Below are 10,859 nucleotides of genomic sequence, written 5' to 3'. Positions count from 1 at the left end.
ATAATATTTTATTGATATTAAGCATGTGAAATATTGAGCACATAACATACTGATTTGATGCGGATATAAAATAACTTGAAACAATAAAAAAAGTCGTCCCAAATAAAACCTTAATAATTTCTTTTTCTATTTATTTTCAACCTTGAAACTATTCAATAGCTCAAATATGACCAAATTTATAACACACTAGTTGAAAATAAATTTGAAAATTTTGACGGATCGAATTTGAGTATTCACCCCAACAACCAAATAAAAAATTCTCAATGATATCATTTCTCCATATTAGAATTCTCAATACTTCTCTCATGATTTCTTGTAAAGATTACTTGTCATTTACATTATTTCTCATAGAAATTACATTTTTTTTAATGTGTTCTTTTAATAATAATAAAATTAATCATAAATAAGAAACTCCAACATTTACAACTAGCCGTTAGAAGCAATACATGATAGCAAAGGTCATACACATGAAATGAATGAAAGAATTGACTCCAGCAATGGCTAAAGCTGGATTAGGATATTGATCTTGTAACCGTAGAGAGTCTTCTCTTCTACTGGGATCTTAAGCCATGTAGTACTTTCTTCGCTGCTACTGTACACTTGAAGGATTTCGATAGGATTTTGAACAGACCATCAGGATTGTCTGCATGCACCTGAAAGCCAAAATAGCTGATATGCTCCATGAAATTTATTGAGCCAAATAGGACCAAGTAAAATTATGTTCATATTTGACTCATTAAGTAAATAAAATTAAAAAAAAAAAGGTGATTTCCAGCTAATTATCAAGCCAAGCACAATCAAACATGAATAATGAGCTTTTGCTGACATCAGAATAAGAATTTATGTTTTAAAAATCTAACATTTTTTTGATGGAGTTAGGCAACAACATTGATTTATATAGAAATCTCCTTCAATCTCCCTCTTTAATTTAAAACTCAAAATGAGTAAAAACTGAATCATCAATTTCTGAATTTTATTTTTATTTTTATTTTTATCTACACAATAAAAAGAGCTATAAGACAAGTCATTAAAAAATTAATGTTATTTTAGTAGTAATATATATTGTGGTGGAATTGTGTCATTGGGCGATCAAGTCAATAAAAAGAGTACGCATTTTGAATATCTATGATCTATGATTGAAAGCGATGGTGAAGTAGATGGGGATATTATTAGAATAATTTAGGTTGGATGGTTGAAGTGGAGTAATGCATCGGGCCTGTTGTGTGATAGAAAGTACCCCTCAAATTTAAAGAAAGATTTTATAAGGTGGTAGTGAAACCTGCAATGCTTTATGACATAGAATATTGGCCATTAAAAGAAAAGCATTAAATTAACTTAATTGTTGCAGAGATGAGGATGCTTATGTGGATGAGTGACTTTACACTTAAAAGTGATTTTAATCTTACAGATAGAATGCGAAACGAGCATATATGTGAAAAAGTTGGAGTAGCTCTAGTGGCAGATAAGATTAGAGAGAGTTTTCTTAGATGATTTGTTCAATAAAACATCGGCCTTCCGATGACTCAATTAGGAGAGTATATGTATTAAATTTAGCCTATGTTAAGAAAGATAGAGGTAGACCTAAAAAGACTTTGTTATAAAGTATTAGAAATGACCTTTTTTATTATAATATAATGAGAATTTAACTCTTAACATGACACAATGGAGAAAAAGGATTCATGTTACCAATCACACGTAGTGGGATAAAGGCTTGATGTTGTTGTTGTTCTGTTATGATAAATTTTGCCAACACTACAATATAGTTAAAAAGTTTCAATTCCTACTTCAGTAACATTTCAATTCTCCAAAGCAAAGTGCTTTGTAGGCTAGGGTAATTCATGCAGTGCAAGTATATCTCAGTTCTTAGTTTGCAATCCTTATTTGTCTTTTAAAGTTAATTATTAGTAGCTTAAATGGCATTTGTTATTTAGGATTTGTTTATTTTTTAATATTTATCTAGTGATATTTTTGTCATTTTCATAAAACCTATTTCTATAGATGGTGTCGAGATACTTGAAGAAAGAATAAATAAATGTTGTATTTTAGCTTCTCTTCATAACATTGATTTCCTTTTTAGGGTTTCTTCATTTTTCTTCCTCTCCATCTCTTTCATATTTTTATTTTGATATGTTCCTTAGTTTAATCTTCTCAAGTTATTTCTTTACCTCCCTAATTCTCCCTCTTGATCATGTTATTCTTATTTCAAAAATAAGTATCAAAATAGAAAAAAATCCCACCCAATCTCCACATCCACTACACTACTCTTCATCAAAGGGCCTTGTGTATTGAACATGCATGTCAAAGGAGAAATACTTTTGTTAGGCACAGTGTTTAGTCGACGTTATCCCAGTTAAATCCCTGAGTGGCAACTCTGTTACCGACAATGCACATAGAAAATTTGATTTCAATTTGAAGTAGCCTTCACCCTCCATCTACTTTTGTCAAAGGGTTAGCAGAGTCTAATACCCTTTCAAAAAAACATTAAACTTAGTTGTTCAAATCAATTCATTAGTAGCATCACTCATGGACTCCACCCAAGAGTTAATGATGATTTTAACATAGAACTAAGCCAATGATCAGTTGCCTAGCTCCCTCAATTGACTCAATTGTCCTCTGTTTTTTTTCGCTGCTTGTAGGTCAATGTATGAATGTATAACGATGAGACCACAAGCAAAAGCCTCCTTAGCTAGAAGGGCAATGCCAACATCATTTTCCTCAATCATTAAATCATCAAATAATCTTCTCGTTAGCGACAAATGATAAATTGATTGCCTGAATAACCATAAGTAGAATAGTCATTGAGGTGGATGATCCGACAACCACAAGTGTAAAGAGCTTTTGAGAAGCCCGAATAACCATAAGCAGAATAGTCATTGAGGTGGATGATCCGACAACCACAAGTGTAAAGAGCTTTTGAGAAGCCTTCTTTAATTTTTCCATAATATGCAACTTCATCCAAAGAAAAGGATTGCATAGATTTCAGGGAAGCAAAAAAGGAAACTCTAAGACAGGAGAATGAATTAGGAAATTTGGAAGTTCAATGGATGTTCTTGACTCTATTCTAAATCTTAAATATGGTTCAAAAATAGAAGCACCACAAACCTCCAACATCATTAACCACTAATTAGGGCCTAATAAATATTTGTGTCCTCTAGTTATAATAATTAGGAGTGATCTCAGCTCAAGTCAACCCAAATATCTCTGTACAATTCATCTTGACCGAGCAAGTGCAAAATATTATAATAAAACTCAAAGAGTAAGATTTTTTGGCTGATGCGATCTAACCTCTCACTCTTCTCTTCATAGCTCAACTTGGTTAGGCCATTTAAGTTCTTAAATCATTCAGAGTAACTTCGCAAGATCAATCTTTTAAAAAGAAGAGGCATAAGACGTCGTATTTTACCAATTATATAGAGGAACGAGCATCGAGGCAAGTGGTCTAAGTTTGAACTTTTAATCAAAATATTGTTTAATGTGATATTAGTAGGATCCGTTGGCTTTATTTTCATAAGTTGTAATTCTGATCTTTAATACTTGAAAAAAAAAAATCAAAATTTTGTATGGATGCATAATAATCTACAAATGGAACCTGCCAAATTTCTATGAAGACAGATATTATTAATTTTTATTATAATATAAATAACTGTATCAGATTCACAATTTCATTTGGTGAAACCGAAGCCAGTAAAGATCATCCAAATGCTCTGGATGATAAAAATGATGAGCATTGAAACTATTCAAAGCTTTGGTTAACAAAAAGGGGGATTTTGTTTGGCCTTTAATATGACCAATCATAAGAAAATTGATATTTAAGTTAAACACAAATCTTTTGAATGGAGGAATTTAGAAGTAGAGATTAATTTGTTTGTCCACTCTACGCAGCTTATGGCCCTCGAATTTAATCGGAAACCAAGCTTCAGGAAACATAATATTTCTAATGGTAATTAATAATTGCTGTAAAGAGAAGAAGATACCGGAGCGGAAGCTTTCCTCCAGAAGCTTCTACAAGGGCGTCCTATCATTTGAAGTGAGACTGCAAGAAATAAAGAGAAGAACAAAGAACTAATAGCGATTCCTGCCAAAGCTTTAAGAAATCACTAATTGAGTGAAAATGAATGATGGACTGGAAAACAAGGATAGAACCCGCGGTTTCAGCCGATGCAGGCGACCCCATTAGAACAAAAGAAGCGGAGCGGACAGCGTAACGATTGGCAGACTGATTGAATCCGGTCGAGCCGTTCACTGATGCGCAACGTACCAAAGGCCGGAGTGCTGCCGCCACTGGTCAGTGGAGAGCCATGACGTCCAGTGATTCTACCCGCGCTCTGAAATAATTCTGTTTCTGCTCTGAGATTAGTAGAGTCGAGAAGATAAGGGGGTATGAGAGGAGAGGAGGTAAATTTTTTTTAGAAGAGAGAACACTTAGAAATTACAAGGTTTTTTGGCATGGGATGAGCTACCGGCGGCTTGGCTCAATTTTAACTATTTTTTTTATTCAAATAATCAAATAAATTTGGATGTTTTTTTTTAATATTTAAAGATTAAATAAATAAATTTGAAAATTTGTGAGTTTGATAAATTTATGTTTATGAACAGGATTTAACGGGATTTACAGCTAGGGAAGTGTTACCCGCCGCGATTTGCCGAAACCAATGGAGGCATCGCTTCAGCTCGCCGCCTCATTCAATCCAACTCTTCTTCCTGTCCGGCGTGCTGCTACGTCTTCGTCCGCGAGCTGGTTGCTCTCGACTTAGAGGTAATTTTTTTGGGGGATTTACATACATATCACTTTATTTGTTATATATTACATATTTAACATCTAATATTTAAATATTATATTAATACCACCTAAATATTATTCTCATAATAAAAATACCACTCCGTCAAATACATCGCTCATTCCGTCCATTTTTTGCAGGATTTTTGCGGGAGAAGAGGACATTCCCGCGTGTATCTCTCCGGTGACTCGATTTCTCTCTCAGCATCGTGCGTACCTCATATCCTTTTCCATTTCCTCTTCTCTCTGCTCGGTATTCTGTCAAAGTTCGTCTCTCTGCTTGGTATTATGTCAAAGTTCTTCTCTCTGCTCGGTTTGCTCTCTGCTCCGATTTTCTGTTCATTCCATTCAGCAATGCATCTCATTTTCGTTCCATATTTGACAGCCACACTTTTTGTTTAATATCTCCATGGTTTATAAAATTAAGATTGTTTGTTATTCGTTTAACGATTTGGTGTTTGATTTGTTATCTAATTTCAGTTTGAAGGTAAGGAACAAATGACAAGCACATGGCATAAGTCGATAATGCAGGATTGTGGTGAAGAAGTAGTAGACGAATTATGTAGAGATAAAAAAGAGGATATATTTATTGCATTCAAATTTGGAGGACTTTGGGTAGACACAAAGGACCAATCTAGAAAGAGGTATATTGGCGTCAAACAAAGGACAGTGAAACTTGAGAAAGGACAAATGAATACTTTCAAGATTAGAGCAGAAATTGCTAGAATATGTCCATAGATTAAAGGACATCAGTATAGCATACATTATCACATTAATGGAACATCACCCAAGGAGTATAAAGTAATCAATTACGAAGTTGACATTAGCCAGTTGGTAAACCAATCGAATGAAAATTTACGTGCCGAAATTGTTATCTCACTACATGAAGGAGATGAAGATCAATCAAACTCATAGCGATTGAGAGTACTGAACAAATTATAGAATGTTCTATTTCTTAGAATGATGCTGCTTCAATATTGCAAAAAATAAGTGTAACAAATCTCACTGTTGTAACATTATTTAATGATGCATCAAGTTTCAAAAATGCTCTCCGATCATTTGCTATTAAGGAGAACTTTGGGGTGAGGATTAAAGCGAGTGATAAGAAATGAGTTATTGCGGCATGTTCATATCAAGGATGCCAATGGTGAATTCGGGCATCCCTATGTGAAGACACTCAATCATTTCAAGTAAGGAGAGTAGATGGAGAACATACATGCCCTGGGATTAATCCTGCTGGGAATCGGCTAGCCACAACTTCATAGGTTGCTAATGAGATTCAGGAAATGGTGAAGAGGTGTCCAGATATTCCACCAAAAGATATAAATAGCGGTCTAGAGAAGGAATTTGGTTTATTATTACCTTATATGAAGATTTGGAGGGCAAGAGAGCAAGCTCATGATAACATTTTTGGCTCAGTGGATGACAACTATAAATGGGTCCCAACTTTTACATCATAACTACTTGATCGAAACCCTGGGTCACACATCACATATACATTTAATGCTTTTGACAATGCTTTTCAAAGGTTTTATGGGATCCAAGAGTTCCAGTTTATGTTTATTTATAAGCTTCACAAACTCAGTCCATACGCACAGTCATCCAAGAGTTCCAGTTTATGCTTGCAGGAATATGGGATCCAAGAGTTCCAGTTTATGTTTATTTATAAGCTTCACAAATTAAGTACATACGCACAATCATTTATATGCTTCACAAATTGGCCATAGGACAGATAACTCTCACTTCCTTGTACAATTTTTGCAGCCCCGTGGGTCATCCTGGAACAATTTTTGCAGATAACTCTCAGGAACTCTCACTTCCTGGAACAAATTTGTCGAAAATGTTATCTTTTATTTATAACAAATGCCTTTGTTGTTATCAGCAAAGCAATTCTTCCAGCCAAATGACTGTGCGTATGGACAGAAGAATAAATCTTCTTTTTTTTCCTCCAATAACTATGGGACCTGTCTCATAAAGAATAAATCTGTAAAACTGATCTCAATTTCTGAAATTCTTTGACTTATCTCAATGAATATTCCGAGAATGTGGAAGTTGCCAAACAATTTTTGAAATGAAAAAGTGTTGTTTGACTGATCTCAATGAATATAATTTAGAATTTTTTTCATTAATTTGGATAAGCAAACAACATACACTTGATCAACACAACAATTCAAGCAACTAACATAGACAACTAAACAAAACAAAAAAGTCGTGTTGATACTACTTAGCATTCAACCCATCCCGACAAAACCCATTACAAAACCAAACGGATGGCTACATCAACAAGAACAATTGCAATGAAGACTTTCATCAAATATATGATCCAGTCCAGCTTCTTAATAACCTTTACCTCAAAGCCTTTGTGTTCATCATATGTACCATAAGATGCATCTTATACTTCATCTATCCATCTAAAGTATCTGCAGTCGTCATCAGTTCGATTATTCATGCACCTATAAAATTGTCTTCCACTATTACCACGGTGGCATGTATACAAGACATAATTCAGCCGACAATAATAATAAACTTCAGCTCGTGTGCACCTCGTAGTAGACGAATTTGTAGAACTCATTCGAAATGTTAAAACAATATGTCAACAAAGACAAACAAATTTAGGAATAAATATCTGGAATAAACAAAATAGAACCTGAAAAATGAATTTTTAAGAACATTACTTACTCCATTCAAAAGCATTACAATACAAAATCTTTTAGAATAAGCATAGCCAAAAAGCTAGACTGGATCAACATAGTCTGTAACTAGAAACAAGCTTAAGAAATTACAGCCATTATGTAACAAAAGACTTAGAAATTTACAATCAACATAGTCTGTAAGTGGAAACTCATTCTATAACTTAGAATCAACAAATTCTGCCAAATTATGAACCTAAAAAATTTGAAGATATAAGAGTAGATATAAGAGAACATACAGATCGCGAGAGGAGCGAAACTTCTAGACGATTCAATGAGAAGATGTGGGGTTTTGGATCTGTGAGGAAGATCTGCGAGGAAGATGCCTGGAGTGAAGATCAACTAGAAAGAATGCAGCTCGCGATAGCTCGCGGAGCGGACCTTCTGGACGATTTTGTGAGAAGATGTGGGGTTTTGGATATGTGAGGAAGATGCCAGGAGGGAAGATCAACGAGGAAGAATGCAACTCGCAACAGCTCACGGGGAGGAAGATCAAAGGGAAAGGGTTCTAGGACACGAAGATGTGAAGAGAAGAGGTTTTTAAATACGGTGGCTAGGGCTTGCCTAATGAAAACAGATGGAATGAGCGATGTATTTGACGGAAAGGTATTTTTGTTATGAGAATAGTATTTAGGTGGTATTAATGTAATATTTAAGTATTAGGTGTTAAATATGTAATATATAACAAATAAAGTTGTATTTATGTAAATCCCCCTAAATTTTTTTCTCCGTTGGATAGCCCGCTTACGCAACTTATGCCTGTTTCGTCTTTTTTTTTGGATTTTTACATAACTAACCCTCAGAATACTTCTATTTACGTATCTCACACACAAACTTCACTTTTTACTGTTATACCACCTAAAATACCTAACACTCTCCAAATACAACACTCCGTTGCTCCTGTTAAGAGGTGTCGCCTGCTCTGTTTCACAAAAAAAGGGAGCTGCGTCAGTCCAATGGAAGAGAGAGAAGGGAGACGCTCCAATCTCCATTTCTATTGTTCATCTTCTTCCTTCTCTACTATTTTTTTCCTTTCTAATCTTTATAGATTACATAACTTATCATATCTATGTTAGGTGAAATTAGAGTGGTGTTTGGTGAGGAATATCTTTGTCTTCTTCATGGAATGGGCTGGAGCAGCAGCCATCACTGTTCTTGTTTATTGTTCGTCTTCTCCATGTGAATTTTTTTTTTTTTTTTGTGAATTAGCTTCCTGTTGGATGTGTCTCTTGAATGAATAGCAATTGCTCTTTTAAGTAGTTATTTGTGATACCATGTAAATAGAAGAATTGGTCTAGCTTCCATAATATGTAGCATTAAAAAAGCATGACAATGCTATGGAATGCTGATGGAAAGAAAACTGTTAGTATTCAAAGTAGACAAAACTATTCAAAAAATTTGGAAGCATTCCATAAATATGCTCGGTTTGTAAGCGACGAACACGCTTCTCAATCGTGGAAGGCAAAAAAAGGGAGCTGCCTTAGCCCGATGGGAAGGAGAGAAGGGGAGAAGCAACGCGAGAGAGCCACTCGAATAGGTTTCCCGCGTGAAAGGCTGTTGTTACGAACTGGTTTCTAACGGAAGCAAACAGAGTGTTGTATTTGGTGAGTGTTAGTACTTTTAGGTGGTATAACAGTAAAAAGTGAAGTTTGTGTGTGAGATGTGTAAATACACGTGTTTTGAGTGTTAGGTATGTAAAAATCCCCTTTTTTATGTAAATGGGTAAATCCCTTTTTTTAACTGTAATGAAAAAGACATTTATGTGCAAATTTTTTCCCCTTTTTCCTTCTGCACCCATGCCTTTTTATAGTAATTTTTTATTTTTTAATTATGCATTGCTCAATTTACATATTTCATTTTTGAATAATGTTCATGTCATAATATTGTTCGGTTAATATGTTTACAAAAAATTGTCAGTAGAGCTACTCAGTTAAGCTGATAATCATGCTTATATTATCGTAGGTCCTAGATTGATAAGTTAATTTCATTTAGAATAACTCATGTCATATTGTTCAATTTAATTTATAAATATGACAATGCTACTCATGTTGAATTATTGTATAGCAATATGATGTTAGTTATGATTAACGTAAAAATAATTGTTTGGTAGTACGATTGTTAGGCTAATTAGCTAAATAAAATCAGAATGAAGCTAACGCTTAACATCAAGTTTGGACAAAAATAATTTTGAATCCGTGAACAACAACTATTCATCTAATCGATCAGGGGCGGAGCCAGAAATTTTTATTAGTTGGGGCACAAATTAATGATTTTCAAATTATTTTAAATATGTATTTAAAATTTTAATAAGTAAAATAGTTAGAAAAACAAAACATACATTGCAATTTTTTTAAAAAAATTTGAACTACTCCCCAAAGTTCATTTTCTACATTTTTTTTTTTGCTAATTTTAAACATATTTTCATATTCAAATAACTTTAAGAAATTTTGAGCAAATATGATATATATATATATTGGACAGTTTGTGAAGCAAAAAGGGGTATAACTTATGAAAATACTTATTAAAATTTAATTACAAATTCAAGGACAATCAAGTTACAAACTAGTATTTTTTCGTAAATGTTTGATAGAAATGAAGAGGTTTCTAAAAGGTAAAGGTTTAACTCAAGTCAGCTCTAGCTCCCAACTTAGTGTAGGTAATAATATATTTATCAAATCTGGCCAACCTAATAACACATCCCAAAATCCTAAGTGGTTGGAGGAGCATAACGTTGTGCTTATTGAGTTCTTGTTCGAGCAATTCATACACGGTAATGTATGTAATGATAACTTAAGGAAGGAGTAGTATTTGAATATTATTATTGTGTTAAATAGACGTTTGGGGATATATTATACTGAATCTTCTATAATGGTTAGATTAAAAAAATATGAAAGCTGACTTCCGAACTCTTTATCAATTAATAAATCATAGTGATTGGGGTTGGGATGAGGAATACACATTCCAATTGTCATTGAGGAGCTGTGGGAAGAAATTAGTCATGTGATGTTTTTATTTTGCAATTTTTCTATAGATTGACTTCACATCAAGAACTCATTTCTATTAATGAAATTATAGGCAACTTTAAAGCTTTTATGATTTCATCATCATCCTTTTCACCAATATGATATTTTTGAAAAAATATGTGCTGAGAATGTTGTTGTTGACACTAGTGCTAGATCTAATAGGACACCAGCTATAATAGTTAATTTAGAGGAAGACAAGACACCTCAGTTTGAAAGATGAATTTCTCACTGCTAACAGTGTAACTTATGACTTCACCATGCTACATTTTTATTTTTAACATATTGAAATAGAAATCATGTCCGTGGTACCGCCCAATGATGTTATGTAGAACGACACATGCAATGACTATATATACTTGAACACCCAAT

The 10,859-nt window shown here is 33.7% G+C and overlaps 1 protein-coding gene across 3 annotated transcripts in view; it reads right to left on the bottom strand.

The window, feature by feature from the left end:
• LOC110094666 (peptidyl-prolyl cis-trans isomerase FKBP19, chloroplastic) overlaps window positions 1-4,353 on the bottom strand; it is a 25,997-nt gene extending 21,644 nt beyond the window's left edge. For 2 of the 3 annotated variants that reach the window (XR_003703320.1, XM_028701424.1), the window contains exons 1-2: window positions 4,150-4,353; window positions 3,975-4,033 (exon numbers count right to left, since the gene is read on the bottom strand). Coding sequence is in view for 2 of the 3 variants with exons in the window: in XM_028701424.1 (XP_028557257.1) it covers window positions 3,975-4,033; window positions 4,150-4,174 (84 nt within the window). In the remaining variant the exon portion in view is untranslated. The remainder of the gene's footprint in view (window positions 1-3,974; window positions 4,034-4,149) is intronic. The other variant, XM_020819945.2, reaches the window with a different exon arrangement.
• Window positions 4,354-10,859: the final 6,506 nt, after the last annotated feature.

This window comes from Dendrobium catenatum, unplaced genomic scaffold (assembly GCF_001605985.2).
Source record: "Dendrobium catenatum unplaced genomic scaffold, ASM160598v2 fragScaff_scaffold_1693, whole genome shotgun sequence".
NCBI classification, from domain to species: Eukaryota; Viridiplantae; Streptophyta; class Magnoliopsida; order Asparagales; family Orchidaceae; genus Dendrobium; species Dendrobium catenatum.
This window is presented reverse-complemented; position numbering and strand designations above follow the sequence as displayed.